Genomic DNA, 18,235 nt, shown 5'->3' with positions numbered 1-18,235 from the left:
ATGAAAACAAAAGAAGTGAAACTGAATGTAGTTGAATTTCTGGGCTTATCCTTTTTAACAAAGGCAAGCAGGTCTGAGTTCCAGGGAATAAGAAATTTTGGGGAAGTAACTGGGAAATAAAGAGTAGGTAGGAAGGAAGCACTGGAACTATAAGATCTCTTTGTCATCTTGGTGTGAAATTGTGTGTGTGTGTGTGTGTGTGTGTGTGTGTGTGTGTGTGTATGAACTCAGGGCCTGGGCACTGTCCTGTAACTTTTTCCATCAAGGCTAGAACTCTTCCACGTGAGCCACCGCTCCACCTCCGGTTTTTTGTTTGTCTCCCCCCCCCCCCCCCCCGATTTATTGGAGAGTCTCAGACTTTCCAGCTGGGGCTGGCTTCAAACCATGATCATCAGATGTTAGCCTCGCCAGTAGCTACGATTTACAGGCATAAGTCACCAGCACCCCAACTTACCTTCTGTACTTCGTAAGCATTTCAACGACTGGGACCCAAGATGTGGAACAGAACTCCTTCAAGTTAATATTACATTACGCTTTGCAGGTTATTGCTTAATCTCAGGCCTCCATATGCAGCGGTGGGCCTAGCCCTGCCTGACCTGTGCATTGTGTTCTTACCTCCCGCGGCAGCAGACGGAGCCGGGAAGGTTAAGAGTTGGGCCCTCCTTCCTGGGTGGAGCCTTCCGGAACGCCGTGGTTCAGGGCTAGGCCCTCCTTGCAGCCCCAGGTCTTTCCCAGTCGTTCAGACCCGGCTCGGTGGAGTAGGGCCAGGCGGGCGCCCCAGGCGCAATTCCTTCAGGCCAGCTCTCCAGTCCGGGTCCTCCTTCACCCTCCTGCCCCGCCCAGGGGTGAGCTCCTCCCAGCGATCTCTCTTTCTGCCCCAGCGTTTAGGGACCCACCGGAAGCAAAGCGGGAACCGAGCGGCGGGGCCCTGGGCGCCTCCCCGGCATCATGGTGCAATTGCTGGCCTCGGAAGTTCAGCAGCTCCTCCACAACAAGTTTGTGCTGGTTCTGGGGGACTCCGTGCAGAGGGCCGTGTACAAGGACCTGGTGCTCCTGCTGCAGAAGGACTGCCTGCTCTCCCCCAGCCAGCTCAAGGCCCGGGGCGAGCTGAGCTTCGAACAGGACGAGCTGGTGGCCGGAGGCCAGTGGGGCCGTATGCACAACGGGACCCACTACCGCGAGGTGCGCCAGTTCTGCTCGGACCACCACCTGGTGCGCTTCTACTTCCTCACGCGTGTATACTCCGAGTACCTGGAGGATGTGCTGCGCGAGCTGCAGGGCGGCGAGCACGCGCCTGACGTGGTCATCATGAACTCCTGCCTCTGGGACATCTCCAGGTACGGGCCTCACTTCTGGCCCAGCTACCAGCAGAACCTGGAGAGCCTGTTCAGCCGCCTGGACCAGGTGCTGCCCAAGTCCTGCCTGCTGGTGTGGAATACAGCCATGCCTGTGGGTAAGAAAATCAAGGCCGGCTTCCTTCCCCGCACGGGCCGCCCAGCTCCCAAGACGGCCGACGTGCTGGCCGCCAACTTCTACAGCTCCCAGGCAGCCCGGAAGCACCATTTTGACGTGCTCGACTTATTCTTCCACTTCCGCCACTTCAAAAAGTACCTGCAGGGTGACGGTGTGCACTGGAACGAGCATGCGCACCGCCACGTCTCCCTGCTGCTGCTGGCGCACGTGGCCGATGCGTGGGGCGTGGACCTGCCGGAGCGCGGCCCCAAGGCCGGCGCCATCCACCCAGGCCCAGGCCCGGCCAGCGACCCCTACCCCGACCCCGCCGCCTCCCCACCCCCGGGGGCCCGCGACCCGCCCGCTGGGCCTCGCCCTCCCCCCAGGCCCCGCTCCCTGCTGCAGCCCCCGCCCTCCGGCCCACGCCCGCCGCTGCTTCCGCTCCCCCCGCACCCTCCCTTCCTTCCCCCACCGGGACCCCCTTTCCCGCCCTACACCCACGACTCCTACTTCTCCTCCGACCACATCTTCCAGTCGGATCAGTTCTATTTCCACTCAGACGCCCCCTCAGCCGCCCAGATGGACTTTGCCTTTGACACTGACTATGCCTTCGGCCCGCCACCGCCCATGCCCGGCCTCACCCCGCACTGCTTCCGACCGTCCGGCCCCGTGGTGCACCGAGGGTTCCCCAGGTACGTGCCTCAGGGGCCCTACCGGCCCTGGAGGGGGAAGCCCAGGCGAGCCCGTAGGCGGCCGGCCTACTCTGAATCCCGGCCGCAGTAGACACTTTGAGACTTTCCGCGCTCATGAGTGGACCCGGGTTTTGTGTGTGTGTCGGTTTTTGTTGTTTTTTATTTGTTTTTGTTCTCCCCTCAAGGGAGACTGGGGCAGTCAGACCTTATTGCTGTCTTATCTTCTCTTTCCTTGGAAATGGACCGGGCCTCCTCAACCCCCGCCCCCCACCCCTGTCCTTTTTGTAAGAAAATAAATAAATAAAACGGTGCTCTAGAATTCGGTTTGTTGTACAAGTTTTTGTGGGATTTGTGTGTCCATGTGTAATGCGTGACTTCTAGGGGTTATACAATTAGCTTTGTGCAGGGACATTATCAACTGAATGAATAATCATGGTGCTTACAAAGCAGTCTGTTTAAAATAAATTTTCTGATTGGGCATAGTGCTCACACCTCTAATGCCAGCACTTGGGAGGCTGAAAGAGGTCGACAGGGAGTTTGACCTATCCTGGGCCACAGTGAGACCATGTATTTAAAAAAAAAAAAAAGACTTTATATGCAAAGCTTTGTCATACTGGATGAATAAAATGTTAGTACTTAGCTAAAATAATCAGGATAAATAATGTGATTGATGTCTCTAGAATCATAGGATTTGTTTGTTTTGATACCAGTAATGGGGCTTGAACTTGGGGCCTGGGTACTGTCCCTTAGCTTTTTCTGCTCAAGGCTGGTACTCTACCATTTAAATCATACCTCCACTTAAAATTTTTTGTTGTTGTTTAGTCCTGGGACTTGAACTCAGGGCCTGGCTATCCCTGAGCCTCTTTGTGCTCAAGGCTAATGGCTCTACCATTTGAGCCAGCACCACCTCTGGCTCTTTCTTACCTTCTTTTCCTTCCTTCCTTCCTTCCTTCCTTCCTTCTTTCCTTCCTTCTCTCTCTCTGTCTTTTTTTTTTTTTTTTTTGAGATAAAGAGTTTCACAGACTTGTCCTGCCCAAGCTGGCTTTGAACCACAACCCTCAGATCTCAGCCTTCTGAGTAGCTATGATTACAGGCGTGAGACACCAGTTCCCAGCTTACTTACAGCTTTTTTGGTGTTCACCTAGAGAAAAAAGTCCCACCTCCTTTGCTGCCAGACCTAGCTTTAAACTTGGATTCTCACATCTCAGCCTCCAAAGCTGTTAACACTAAAGGTGTAAGCTACCAGCGCCTGGCTTACTGAAAGATTTGTATGTAGGTCCCCAATAAACCACCCCTGAATTCAACAAGATGAAGGAAAAATGGCATGCTACAAAAATGAACATGCACTTAGCAGAAATAGATGAGATAGACACAGGAGCTTTTAGAAATTAACTAAAAGAACATAGGATTCCTAGAGAAGGCCTTCTTGGTCTTATTTTCCTGGGTGTCTGTGATGCTAGCATTGCTGAGCACCTGCTGCCCAGTATTGCTCCCAGAGTTTCCTTTAAGAGGTGTTTTGTTGTTTTTGCCAGTCATGGGGCTTGAACTCAGGGCTGATCCCTGTACCTGAGCTTCTTGTGCTCATGGCTAGCACTCTACTATTTGAGCTACAGCATCACGCTGGCTTTTTCTGTTTATGTGGTATTGAGGAATTGAACCCAGGGCTTCATGCATGCTAGGCAAGTACTCCACTACTAAGCCACATTTCCAGCCCCAAAAAGGTGCTTTGTAAGGACATCACTAGTAGCTCACACTTGTAATCCTAGCTACTCAGGAGGCCAGGATCTCGGGATTGAGATTTGAATCCTGCCCCAACAAAAAAGTCTGTGAGACTCTTATCTATGATTAACAACCAAAAACCTGGGAAGTGAGCTGTGGCTCAAATGATAGCATGCCAGCCTTGAGCAGAAAGGCCAAGGGACAGTGCCTAAATCCAAGCCCCAGTACCAGTATAATGGATAGATAGATGATAGATTTATAGGTAGACAGACGTGTGTGCTTGTAGTCTTTTTTTTTTTTTTTGTCAGTGCTGGGGCTTGAACTTGGGACCTAGGCTCTGTCTCAGCTCTTTTATTCCTCTCTACCACTTTGAGCCACAGTGTACTTCCAGTTTTCCGGTGGTTGATTGGAGATAAGAGTCTCACAGAGGGGCTGGGAATATGGTCTAGTGGCATGAAGCCCTGGGTTCAATTCCCCAGCACCACATATACAGAAAACAGCCAGAAGTGGCGCTGTGGCTCAAGTGGCAGAGTGCTAACTTTTGAGCAAAAAGAAGCCAGGGACAGGCTCAGGTCTTCAGTCCAAGCACCAGGACTGGCAAAAAAAAAAAAAAAAAAAAAGTCTCACAGACTCCTGCCTGTGCTTTGAACTGCCTGCTTTGAACTGTGATCTCAGATCACAGCCTCCTGAGTACTAGGATTATAGGCATGAGCCACCAGCACCCAGCATTTTTAATGGAGTAGACAATATATAGATATAATGAGTAGCTTATAATTGTATTGAGTAGACAATGTGGATGATACGTTATTTAGTATGCATTATATTATTTAATGTTATATGTTGATAGTAATACCGATATGATATATTGCATATTAATATATCATAGTATGTCTGGATTAAATATATTAAATACATTATTTAATTAAATACATTATTATATATTATAAACATGTTATATATGTGTATATTAAATATATATTTTACTGTCTACTCAATAGGTTAAGTATACTAAAAATGAGCAGCATTTGATTACTTTTATTAGGCAATGTCTATAGAACTCTAGCAATTTTACCCATATCATCCTGGCTGATTGTCCCTCCCCCTTCTCTGCCCTGACCTGCCAGGCTCTGGGAATTGCAGCCCCCAAGAGCACATTCAAGGATTGTTGTATGTTTAATTTTATGCACATCCTGGCCTTTATCTTCCAGCCTCCGACTTTCTTCATTGCTCATTTTGTTATTGTCACCTTGCTCTTCCAATCAGGAAATTTACCATCGCAATCAAGCTATTGTCTGGTTTCAAAAAAGAAGTGCCAGAATCACTCAGCATTTATGAGAAAAATTATTTCTCTCTTGTTATGACTTAGAATGCAGGGTTCATTTGGTCTGTTCTCCATCCTCAAGAAAGTACAGATTTTCATACTTCACTGTTGTCCAAAGTTTTCTGGAAAAAGCACATAGAAAAGGGGAAACTATTAATGAGCTTGACATCCAAGCAGTATGTTTCTCACAATATTCTATACCTGTTGCACTGAAGATTTAAACTTGAAAAGTTGTTAAGTATTTATTTTTCATGAGCATAAAGCGAGCAAGGCTCAACATTTAAAAACAAATGGAACCCATTATCCTGCCGTAGAAGCATCCTCCACCCCCTCCAATAGTCACGCCCAAACTCAAGCCAGGATGCCACCCTCAAGGCTCATGTAATGCCAAGGGTAGCTCTATCTGTACAATCACGAATTCTTCATAAATAAGATGTTGCAAAACCAGATCATGAACACTGTCTGGGCCTGGTATGCTCGCACATGTCTGTATTCCAGGCTACTTTAGAAGCTGAGACTGGAAGATCACTTGAACCATGCTTTGAGATCAGTCTGGGCAATACAATGAAACCATATTTGAAAAAAAAATGTTTTTTGCTATGTGTCTTGAGGGTAGAGTTAGGAAGATGAAAATGGGGGAGCATGAAGGAAGGAATGGCTTTGACCAAGGAGCATTGTACTCATGATTTGACTTACAGAATTGTAGCCTCTTTGTATAAATACTTAATAATAACTAACAAAATATTTTTTTAATTAAAAAGGGCCAGGAGCAAATGACTGACACTTGTGATCCTAGCTACTCAAGAAGCTGAGATCTGAGGACCAAGCTTCAAAGCCATGTAGGGCAGATTACCAGAAAGCCAGAAGTGGAGCTATAGTTCAAGTGGTAGAGCACTAGCTTTGAGTGAAAATGCTAAACAACAGCGCCCAGGTTCTGAGTTCAAGTATCACTACTGGTGGCACCAAAAAGAAAAGAAAAAAAAAGGATGCAGCACTGCCCTAAATAATTCTAATTCAGGATAAAATACAATAAGGACAGACAGAAGACAACACATCAGAGGATCAAGGGAGGAGATGATGAACAACTTGACAAATGCAGGATCAGTGGTGTGGTGGAGAGAGGAACCTGAGCTACCTTCTAAAAGATAGACAGGGTTCACCTCTGTTGGCCTCCTTCTGGGGGAAACTACAAAGATCCAGAAGTAGAAAAGCATGCCCATTGTATTGCATTAATCCTTTTTGGGGGATGTGGTGGGGGACTGTTAGTTGTTGTTAGCAACCAGATACCATAGACTTCCTAACTCATGGGGAAATAGATTCATTTGGCCTGGGATTCTGGCTCAAGGGCCTGGCACTGTATCTGGTGATAGCCTTCTTGCTGGTTGTGTCCTGAGACAGGACGGGGCATCACATGGCAGTCAGGGAGCATGTGTTCCAGTCCTGGAGCTTGAACTCAGCCTCGGTACTGACTGAGTGTTTATGCTCAAGGTGAGTGCTTTACCACTTGAGCCACACTTCCATTTCTGGCTCTTAGCTAGTTCAGAAACAGGAATCTCTCAGACTTGTCTTCCCAGACTGACTTTGAACCTGGATCCTCAGATCTCAGCTTCCTGATTAGTTAGGATTACAGGCAAAAGCCACTATGAGTACCAGCAAGCTCAAATATTTCTAGCTACCCAATGGCATCTATTAGCATACATTAGTAGTACTAGGTGGAGATGCAACATTTCTACACCGATGTACAATGTTTACCTATCACCTGCACCCCACCCCATCACTCTTCCATCCATCTCCCCTTTGAAAGACATCCCAAGCAGGTTTTCATGTTCAATTTTCAACATGCAAATAAACTACAAAGATCATATTCATTCTCTTTCACCCTCTTCTCACTGATTGTTTTGGTTGGCAGTTATAGATGACTTTGATTAATAAACAATGGAGAAATAAGTTAAATATTGATTAAATTCGGCTTTTCAGAAACGCAGCCATTTGGGAGGGGGAAAATCTTAAAAATCAGATCTCTGTATTGGAAAGTTTAGGACACACTATCTGAAGAATCAAAGGTCTTGGAGCTCCTACTCCGCGTGCCCATGTGCCATTTTTTTCTCTTGGTCACAGATTTCTAGGGTTGGAAGTTGAAATGTTTGGAAAAAGTTTTAAAGGAAAAAAAGGCTGATTTGGCAAATGGATTTCATTTTCCAACTTGTATAGGGTTTGATCAATAATTCATCCCTTGCATCTGTCTCTTAAAAACCACTTTGTCTGCTTTCTTTATGGATGGCAAATCAGAATGTTGAAAAAATAAAATATATTCTCTTTCAAGGACATAGCATCTTACAGAAGAAAACCCAGATTTACAGCATGAAGACCAGAAAAACAAGACTCAGAAGCTGTAAAACAGAAGAATTCATCTGAAATGTCTAGAAGTATATAGGGGAGGTGGGGAAGGGTGGAGAGAGAGCATCTGGTTACAGGCACTCAGCCACTCGGGTGGTCTTTATTTTCTTAGCCTATCTGGAAATTATCCTTAAAATATCATTTATACCTGGGGCTGGTGACTCCATGCAGCAACCCTAGCTACCCATGAGACTGAGATCAGAGGATACCAGTTTGAAGCCAACCCCAGCAGAACAGTCCATGACATTCTTATCTCCAATTAACCAGAAAAAAAAAAAAAAAAGCTGGAAATAAAACTGTGGCTCAAATGGTAAATCATCAGCCTTGAGTGAAAAAGTCAAGAGCTTGATGCTCTGAATTCAAGCCCCAGTATTGGCACACACAAAACAGTATCATTTAAATTAAAATGTTCTAGCAGGAACTACTGGAGAGTATGTTTCCACCACTGTTTATCACTGTCAGCACAGGTGTCTTTGTGGAACAGAATTTTCTCAGATTCTTAGTGCTTACACTTCAGTTATCTGGAGAGAACTCCAGGCAGGGAAAAGTGGGTCAGTTGGGCACAATGTAGCTTTTCGATGTATCACAGCTGAGACTTCTGGAGCCTTACTTTGTGCTAGGCATATATAGAACTAATAACTCCACACTCTATGAACCATGCATTGTGAAAAAAATCTTATGTCTGGTGGGGAAACTGAGGCTTAAAGAGGCTAATTCCCTTACACAAAAGAATCAATCCTTGGACTACCCTTTCAGAAACAGTTGCCAGTCTGTGGTGACTCATGCCTGTAAACCTAGTTACTAAAAGACTGAGATCTAAGGTTTGTGATTCGAAGCCAGCCCAGGCAGAAAAGTCTATGAGATTTCTTTTATTTATTTTTTTTGCCAGTCGGTCTTGGGGCTTGAACTCAGGTCCTGAGCACTGTCCCTGGCTTCTTTTTGCTCAAGGCCAGCACTCTACCACTTGAGCCACAGCGCCACTCCAGTCTTTTCTGTTTATGTGGTGCTCAGGAATTGAACCCAGGGCTTCATGCATGCTAGGCAAGCACTCTACCACTAAGCCACATTCCCAGCCCCCTATGAAATTATCTCTCATTAACCAGCAAAAAGCTCGAAGTGAGTGGTGCTTACTATACACTATGTTGAAATGAATTATACAATTTACAGGTGGGCATGGGAAGGAAAATCTGGGAGAGAGCAAGAGAAGGGGTGACATTGTCCAAAAAGAAACATACTCTTTACCTGACTTATATAACTTTAACTCCCTAAGTTAAATTTAAAAATTGAAGGGCTGAGAATGTGGCTTAGTGGTTGAGTGCTTGCCTAGCATTCATGAAGCCCTGGGTTCACTTCCTCAGTATCACATAAACAGAAAAGGCCGGATGTGGTGCTGTGGCTCAAGTGGTAGAGGCTAGCCTTGAGCAAAAAGAAGCTCAGGGACAGCACCCACGCCCTGAGTTCAAGCCCCAAGACCAACTGGCAAAAAAAAAATTGAAGTGGAATTATGGCTCAAGTGATAGAGTGCCAGCCTTGAGGTAAAAAGCTAAAGGAAAGCACCAAGCCCTGAGTTCAAGCCCCAGCACACAGACATACACACGCGTACCACAAAACAAAAAGTGGTTTCTCTCTTCTTCATAGAGCCATTGTCTCTTCAAACCATCTGCTTTTCCACTCTAGCTTCACAACTGAGCAACCTGGCCACACCGTGCCATTGTCTAGAAACCACCCAAGAAGGCTTAAAAACAACAATGCAAATGATATATCAACAGATTACATTGTGCTGACTCTGAGCCCCTCACCCACCACCCCCAGCCTGTGAGCCAGCAAGGTGGGAAGCATAGGTATGAGGGTTAAAGTCCAAGGCTGGGCCTTGGCCAAAGTGTAAAACTCCATCTGAAAAATAATTAAAAGGAAAAGAAGAGATTCATGTGTGTGTGTGTGTGTGTGTGTGTGTGTGTGTGTGTGTATGCATACATACATATTAATACATGATATAAGTACATATATGTATATACATGGCTTTTAACCTGATTTGATCAAATTCCCCTAAAAACAAAATTTGAAGGCCAGGATAGGCCAAGCTGCTGGCACCCAGCACAGTTGCATTTCTCGAATCACTGTCCTGCACTTTTCCATCTTTTCTCAACTCCTCACAATATCTGAAGGCCTCAAGACCAAGGCAACGCAAAGCTCCTAGTTTTCTCTTCTGTCCAAAGTCTCTGGCATCGCTTCTGTCTTTCCTTCATTTCCTCATCAAGGACATGACAGGGGCAAGACAAAGCCCTCTCCTTTTGGGAGCTTGGAAACCATGTGGACACATCCTGATAGTCTCACTATCCTTTTATTCTCTTCCCCTGTTCTCTTACTTTTCAAGGATTAATGGCTCCCTCTTCCCAGGAACTTAGAAAAAAATCAACCCAGCCCTGTGAAATAAAAACGTTAAAATGATTGCCAATGAGGGAAACCATAGAGTCTATGTTTCAAGTCTTTTTATTTCTTTACACATGGGGTAGTGTCATTCTTTCTGATGGAAATATAGAATTCCATTGTGTACATGTACCACATTTTTTTGATCCATGGATGGTCATCTGGGTTGGGTTATCTGGGTTATTTTAGCAATGGTAAATTGTGCTACAATAAACATAGTTATGCTGGTAGCTTTAGTGTGATCTTGCTTGTAATCTTTTGGGTAGATGCCCATAAGTGGGGCTGCTGGGTCTACATAGGGGAGCTCTATGTTTAACCTTCTAAGGAAGCTCCATACTGCTTTCCAGAGTGGTTGAACAAGTTTACATTCCCACCAACAATGTAGTAGAGTTCCCTTTTGGCCACATCCCCTCTAGCATATGTTATTGTTAGTTTTCCTGATAATGGACATTCTTACTGGGGTGAGGTGGAATCTCAGTGTTGGTTTGATTTGCATTTCCTTTATGGCCTGTGTTGTAGAGCACTTCTTCATGTGCCTCTTAGCGATTCATATTTCTTCTTCCTGGAAGGAGAAATCTCTCTTTAGGTCTTTAGCCCATTTATTAAGGGGGCAGTTGTTTCTTTGAGGATTTGTTTGGGGGGAACTTAATTTTTTGAGTTTTTTTAGATATTTTAGATGAGGCCCTTGTCTGTTGTATGACCAGTGAAGATCTAATCTGAGGGCTTTCTGTTTATCTTACACGTCTAGGATAGTCCCAGCAGAAGATCACAATAACTCAATAGCTATGTACATATGAACACCTAAGATGATGCTATACAAAATGAACTCCAAGTTATAGAAATAAGTGGTTTATCATGATTGTTGTTATTTTTAACATACCACGTGAAATTATGCCATTTTCTTTTGTCTTTCTTCCCCAGAGTTTTGCCCCTGATGTCACTGAAACTGATTGTGGCACCCTGGGTATTGTATATACATTTATCGGAATTAGGGAAGGGAAGGGAAGGGGAACATCAAAATGGAAAGTCAAACGGTAAAAGGCGAACCAATGCACAGCAATACTTACAAAACTATATTTTGTAAACCGACTGTACTACTATAGGGGGAATTGGGGAGAGGGGAAGGTGGGAGAAAAATGAGGGAGGAGGTAACAAGTTTGATAAACGCCTTACGTATAAAACTGTAACCCCTCTGTACATCACTTTGACAATAAATAATTTATTTTAAAATTTTATTTTTTTAAATTAATGGGAGCCAAATCAAGGTTTCACATATAGTGGTTTTATTTCTTGAAAGCATCAAGAACCCTCTCAGTGCCTTTTCCCTGCTTTGTAATGTGAGACCAAAGTGACTCCATTTTGGAAAAAAAGCAGCCATGTTAGAGTTAAAGCTGACTCCAAGAAGTTAAAAATACAGTTACTGGAAAAAAAAAAAACCACAACTATATGCCCACCCAAGTAACCGACCAAATAACAGGCAGGGGGCAAGCTGAAGCAGCAGATAGGAGGCAAGCTGCAAACAACAAATAGGCAAGCTGACCTAGCCAGGAATAAACCATTGCTGTTTTGAAATGTGCAGATGGCCCCTAACCAACCAGGTTTGAACATATCAGTCATTATGTTGTGCCAAGTTGCAAGACCACCCCCAAGAAGACCACCGAGATTCAGACACTCCGAAATGCAAAAGCAAGGCAAGGCAAGGCTTTATTTAACGAGCTGCCAACTCGGGCCTCGTCCTACCCACCGACACAGCGGAGGTTAGGAGGAAGCCCCGAGCTGTGATTACACAGGGCTTATAAAGGCAAAGAACAAGGTTAAAACAATCAGCTGTGCAAGCAAGATTAGAACACAGGTACAAATCTGATTGGCTCAGGGTTCGATTCTAAAATGGGGTTCACGTGGTGGGGCCTGACTTCAAAGTCTGGCACCTCATTTCCCCCTTTTTCTTTTTGGTACCTTGGGAGCCAATCATGGCTCCATTCTGTCCATTTCAATGGCTTGCATGTCTAGGGGATGATATAGAGGTAAGGCATGGGCCAGTAGGGCCCAATGTAGTAAACAAATGGCCTGTCACCATTTCTTACAAGAATATTCTCTGTACCTCTTGCATGTCTCTAGTTTATCCTGCCTCATCTTCCCAAAAACAACTCTGGTCCCTTGATTTTAAAGGGGGGCTGATGGGTGAAGATCATCCATCTTCTGTAACTTCTTCAGGCTGACTCAGGGGCGTAGACCTTACCTAGCCAGGAACCTATAACCTTAGTCTCAGTCTAACTTTCTTTTCTTGAGGCGAAGGCAAAGCGGCTGAGTTGGGTGCTTGGAGACCTCCCATGTTCCATCACGGTAGTTGTCATCCAGGGCAAAGGGGTCAGCTGGCCTGGCGTGGAAGCAATGAACCCAAGTGGCGATGCCGTCTAGGGTCCCTTCCACCATGGTTAATCTGTTGATTGGGGGCATTGGCAAACTGACAGGCCTTTAACAGATCTCAATAAGGACACAACACAATCTCAGGTCTACAAGCTTTCTTTCCTAAACAGATGTATCAACTTAAAATTCTTACTGCCAGTCAGGGCTTTGAGTAAATGCGGGGGGTGAGATTTTAATCTATCCTCTCATTTGACAAACTTACCCTTACTAACCACTATCACAGATGACTGGCAAATTCCTGCCCAGTAGACAGACATGGGCATTGGAAAGGCATGCTTATGAACTATTCTTCTAGGACTTCCCGGCTTTAACTTTTGAAAGGCCAACAGTAGTGACTCTAGGATCTGACACCATCTCTGCCATCCAAGCAGTGGCTTACTGCCTCTGGATGCTCCATCACTTTTGTCCCAGGAGGAGTGACTTTCGACTTGGACTCAGGGCCTGAGTGCTGTCCCTCAGCTCTCCAGCTCAAGACTAGCACCGTACCACTTTTGAGCTCCACACCACTCCGTTCCCAGCACTCTGCTGGCTGATTAGAGACAAGTCTCTCACAGGGACCTTTCTTTGCCCGGGCTGGCTTCGAACCGCAGATTCAGATCAATGAGTCTTATAAGGGGCCACTTTACTCCAATTATAAGCAACAAGGTGGTCCACACAGAAGTAGTTTTTAAGCATGCTCTCTTACCTGGAACTTATTAAGGGTCAGTATTAGATCTTGACAAACTTGTAGGAATCACCTGTGCTTCTCTGTGGGCCTGCTGGAAACTGTTACAAAAAAAACCTACAAAGAAGCTAGAATGGCAATTAAACATTTTGGTAGCCATAATTCTCCTTTTCTCACTTTGCAATAATTATTAGGACAATTTTACTTCCAATTTTCTTATCTAGAAATGTATTCTTGATTTCCAAAGCCTTTTTAACACTAACACAACACTTTAGCTTTTATCTGCATCAGAAAAACTGAAGCTCACAAGCATTCTGAAACCAGGTGCCGCCCTTTGCTTATGGGCTGCTTGTTTCAAAAGAGCCTCTTTTTTTTTTTTTTTTCTTCAGTCCCAGTTACTGCATGGCATGAAGACCTTTGAATTTAAACTTAGTTTTGCATCATACTGCAGTCTTGAACATGTTCACACTCACACATGCACACACACATTTTCAAAAGATCTTAAAGCACGCTGAATAAGCATCGGCCGTACATTTTAAGACAAAAACCTTTAACAAATGATTTTAGCATTCTCCAGCCTCATTTTCCAGGGCTTGATAGTTTTAGTAAAACATTTTTAGTCTTAGTAAAACATTTTAGCGCACCAAACAATTTTCTGCTTAAGAAGGCTGAGTGGGGGTCCCCCTAGAGTTCTTTCTGTGGACACTCACTCTGATTGTGAACCATCGCCTGTACATCTTTCCAATGAGCTATGCAGGTTTGACACAAAAGAGACTGTTAGACTTACAAACAACACAGAGATGACAACGCAGCATGGTGAGGTCACTCCCTGCCACCTGTGGGTGGCTTGGGCTGGCCCTACATCCACCCCGTCGGCGGCTGCGGGTCAGGACTTGGACTTGGGGCTGATGCGTCCGTGTCCTGGGCTGTCAGCGCCGGCGAGTCGACTGGGCAGGACCCTCCGGAGCGGAGGGCACAGCTGAAACATTTTCCTCAGAGTCCTCCTCTTGTAGAGTTAACTGGGATGGGGAGTATGGAGCGGGAAACATTTCCTCCTCCGTGCTTCCTCCCTATGTCAAAGCTCCCTCAATTTCCTCAAAGGTGGACCATTCTGACTTGCACAGGGTGATCCACTTTTCCTTTTTAAGGGCCACACCTTGGTTCTGAGCTATCTCCTTAACCTCCCTCCAGTGAGCTAGGATCAAGTCTAGGGGGCTAGATGGAGGTCCTCAAGATAGAACGTTATCCATAGCTCTGATCAGAAGTTCAGTCCAAAAGGCTACAAAAAACAAAACAATAAAAAAGGAGGAAAACACACAGGCCTGAGAACAAGAAAAGCTATGAGTTGGAGATCTCCCAAGCTGGCCCACAACCTCCTACAAGGGTGCAGAAGGAATGGACCCAAGTTGGCCCACAACCTCCTGTAAGAAGGAGTGGACCCGAGTTGGCCCACAACCTCCTGCAAGGGTGCAGAAGGAGTGGACCCGTTACGAGTTGGAGATCTCCCAAGTTGGCCCACAACCTCCTGCCAGGGTACAGGAGGAGTGGACCCAAGTTGGCCCACAACCTCCTGCCAGATAAGCAGAAGGAGCAGACCCAAGTACAAGGTGGGCGGGTTGAGTCTCGTTTAGGAGGCCCTCCTGGTCAGTTCCGGCCAAAAACCAAACTGACTCGCGCCCTACAAGTATAAGCAAAAGCAAAACAGACAAACAGACAAATTACAGGACAAGACAAATGAACAGCGCTGTTTTCTTACCTTCGGAGTCTGGGATCTCAGGGTCTCTGGGGCTATCCCGGACGAGCCCCCAAATGTTGTGCCAAGTTGCAAGACCACCCCCAAGAAGACCACCGAGATTCAGACACTCCGAAATGCAAAAGCAAGGCAAGGCAAGGCTTTATTTAACGAGCTGCCAACTCGGGCCTCGTCCTACCCACCGACACAGCGGAGGTTAGGAGGAAGCCCCGAGCTGTGATTACACAGGGCTTATAAAGGCAAAGAACAAGGTTAAAACAATCAGCTGTGCAAGCAAGATTAGAACACAGGTACAAATCTGATTGGCTCAGGGTTCGATTCTAAAATGGGGTTCACGTGGTGGGGCCTGACTTCAAAGTCTGGCACCTCAATTACTCAAGGTCAACCAGTAGGATGGCTGTCAACATGGAAAGTTCCCAAAGTTGTTTGTTCACCTGTATAAAAAGTGTGCAATCCCCTTCCTCAGGGCCCTAGTCTCTCAGCTGCGTCTGGTGAGCATGTTGGCCCAAATGTGCATTCACTAATAAACAGCACATTTGCTTTCACATCAATCCCAGTCTCAGTCGTCTTTGAGGTATCTGGATTCTGGCATTACAGTAAAGCAGGGATCATAAAACTGAGCAAAGCTGCAGGGAGGTGGAGATTAATGTAGTGCAAAGCTGAGCAAGTCAGCAGGCATTTGATAAGTACTTGATAAATAGTAGTTGTCATTATCATCTTCCCAGCATCCTTTCATCCATAATCATATACCTTTCATTTTCTTTCTCAGCTGTCCTTTTCCTGTTTACCCTAAAGACCAGGACAGCCATGGGCCAGGGGCTCCCACCTATAATCCTATCAACTCAGGAGGCAGAGATCCAAGGATTGCTATTTGAAGCTAGCAAGGAAAGTCCAAGAGACTTATTCCAATTAACCACCAAAAAGCCAGAAGTGGAGCTAGGGCTTAAGTGGTAGAAAGCCAGCCTCAAGCAAAATAACCCTTAAAGACAGTGCTCAGACCCTGAGTTCAAGCCCCAGGACTGGGATGGGATGGGGGGTGGGGGGACTTCGGAGAAGAGGAGAGGGGAGGGGATGGAAATAATCTTGCAAACAATTTGTGGCTTAAAGGGATGTCTAAGATATAGTGAAGATTTGTAAGCTTTCTTGTAGAGGGTATATGTTAATATCTCAAATATTATGGGGTTCTGTATATTTTTGCAGGGAATATACAGTGTCTTTTCTAACACAGATGCTCAAAATGGGGTTATTTCCCTTTCAAATGAAAATCAATTAAATAAATTATATATTTTTCCTTGGTGCTTACAGAGCGTGGGAGTTGTCACCAAACATTACTGAATGTTCTAATTTAGTCATAAATGGGCTGAAAGAACGTAGCATAATTATAAGTCCAAAATAAGTTGTGCTAAATATTTTATCATGTTCAACATATGCTGTTAACCAAAAAATAAAAAATAAAACCCTCAAACTGTAATTGTCAACATTCAATTCACAAAAAGTAAATAACAGCTGAGTGTAAAGAATCTTTCCATAATTCTCAACATATGGTAAAAAAGCCAGTCCTTTCAGAAGGGGGGAGGCAATCGTTTATCACCTGAGGGGTGTGTGTGTGTGTGTGTAGGCTTGCGTATGCACACTCGTGTTGGTACTGGGGCTTGAACTCAGGGCCTGTGTGCTCTCCCTTAGTTTTTTCACTTAAGGCTTATTCTCTACCACTTGACTAGTAGTTCTACTTTCGGCTTTTTGATGATTAGTTGGAAATGAGAATTTCAGGAACTTTCCTGCTCAGGCTGGCTTTGAACCGTGATCCTCAGATCTCAGCCTCTGGAGTAAACTAGGATTATAGACATGAGCCATTACTGCCTGGCAAATTCCAGGCAGTTTCTGAGAGGTTTGTAGAAAGGTGATTAGCGTAGGTGGCCTCCAGGGTGATAAAATGTCACAAGATGAGTTTATTTCTTATTTTAATTTTTTCACCTGCCTAAGGAGTAATGACGTATTTGTCTACAAATACGTTCTGAAACAGTAGACAATTAACTTACCTCCCCAGACTGGTAACACTATGCCTTAGGAGCCAAATATAATGAATTCTACAGGGCATCCATTTTGACCCTAGTCTCAATGACTGTGCCCCAAGGGCTGGTCTTGGGGAGGTCCAGAGCTAGTCTGTGTAGCCACCTTAGAATCCAGGAAGGACCACCTACCAGGTGTCAATGACCCTTTTTGTAAGCAAGAAGGCACCTGAGAAACGCTGAGAAGCTGCAGTAGCAGGTGAACAGGTGCCACCTCCCAACCAGCCTGGGATTTAGAACTGCTGAAATAATGGGATCCTTTTCTTACCTTGCCCTTTATCCATTCTTTTGCCCCCCTCCCACCTCCCTCTGAAGTACTGTCTGGCTGCCTGTTATCTCCTTTTGTTGTTGTTGGTGGTGGTTGTGGGGCTTGAACTCTGGCCCCAGGCACTGTCCCTGAGCTCTTTTTTTTTTTTTTTTGCTCAAGGCTATTGCTCCACCACTCTGAGACACAGCGCCACTTCCAGTTTTCTGCTGGTTCTTGGAGATAAGTCTCACTGACTTTTCATCCCAAGGTGGCTTTGAACTTCAATACTTCAATCTTAGGCTCCTGGGTAAGTAGGATGACAGGCATGAGCCACCAGTGCCCGGCAGTCTCTGCCGTATTTCTTGTAAGATAAATATGTCAGGTTTTCACCAGATCTGAGTCACAGAACTAAAATATGTTACCATTTGATGAACCCAAGTCAGAAAAGATATACTGTAAGGTTTGGCCAAAGGAAACTGCCACATGGATCAGTCAGAAAAGAGTTTGTTGCGGGGAGAGCAAAATGCTGGCCTCCAGGAGATGGGGGCTTGCAAAGAGAGAAGAAAAGAAGTGAAAGAAGGGAGAGAGAGAGATTGAGAAATTGAGATTGAACTGCTACAAGCCAGATTTCTAAGCAGATATATTTCTTTGATTTTTTTTTTTTTTAGCCAGTCCTGGGGCTTGAACTCAGGGCTTGAGCACTGTCCCTGGCATCTTTTTTGCTCAAGGCTGGCACTCTGCCACTTGAGCCACAGTGCCATTCCTGGCCTTTTCCATATATGTGGTACTGAGGAATCGAATCCAGGGCTTAATGTATACAGGGAAGTACTCTTGCCACCAGGCCATATTCCCAGCCCCATTTCTTTGATTTTATATCTGGTTTCAGTCCAGAACAGCTAGAACCTAGAGGGGGGTCCTTGACCCAGCCCGCATCACACTGTCCAGGGAACAAACCAAAGGGTTAGGCCACTGAGACTGATTGTCTAGCCTATAAGGCATTTTGGCTTTTATGGAGGAGTCCGGTGAGAACATAGGAATCCAATGAGCACATAGAAGGGTGTCTGCAA

The 18,235-nt window shown here is 45.4% G+C and overlaps 1 protein-coding gene across 1 annotated transcript; it reads left to right on the top strand.

The window, feature by feature from the left end:
* The first annotated feature begins 872 nt into the window (after positions 1 to 872).
* Positions 873 to 2,235, top strand: Pced1b (PC-esterase domain containing 1B). The gene has a single exon (XM_048342799.1). The coding sequence runs from the start codon at positions 949 to 951 to the stop codon at positions 2,233 to 2,235; it is 1,287 nt and encodes a 428-aa protein (XP_048198756.1). The 5' UTR covers positions 873 to 948.
* Positions 2,236 to 18,235: the final 16,000 nt, after the last annotated feature.

The sequence above is a fragment of the Perognathus longimembris genome, chromosome 1 (assembly GCF_023159225.1).
Source record: "Perognathus longimembris pacificus isolate PPM17 chromosome 1, ASM2315922v1, whole genome shotgun sequence".
Taxonomy (NCBI): domain Eukaryota; kingdom Metazoa; phylum Chordata; class Mammalia; order Rodentia; family Heteromyidae; genus Perognathus; species Perognathus longimembris.
Note: the sequence above shows the minus strand (reverse complement) of the source record. Positions and strands in the feature narration are given on the sequence as shown.

Bases quoted from the DNA above. Each gene is read 5' to 3' on its own strand.
- Pced1b (XM_048342799.1), top strand. From the start codon at position 949: ATGGTGCAATTGCTGGCCTCGGAAGTTCAGCAGCTCCTCCACAACAAG.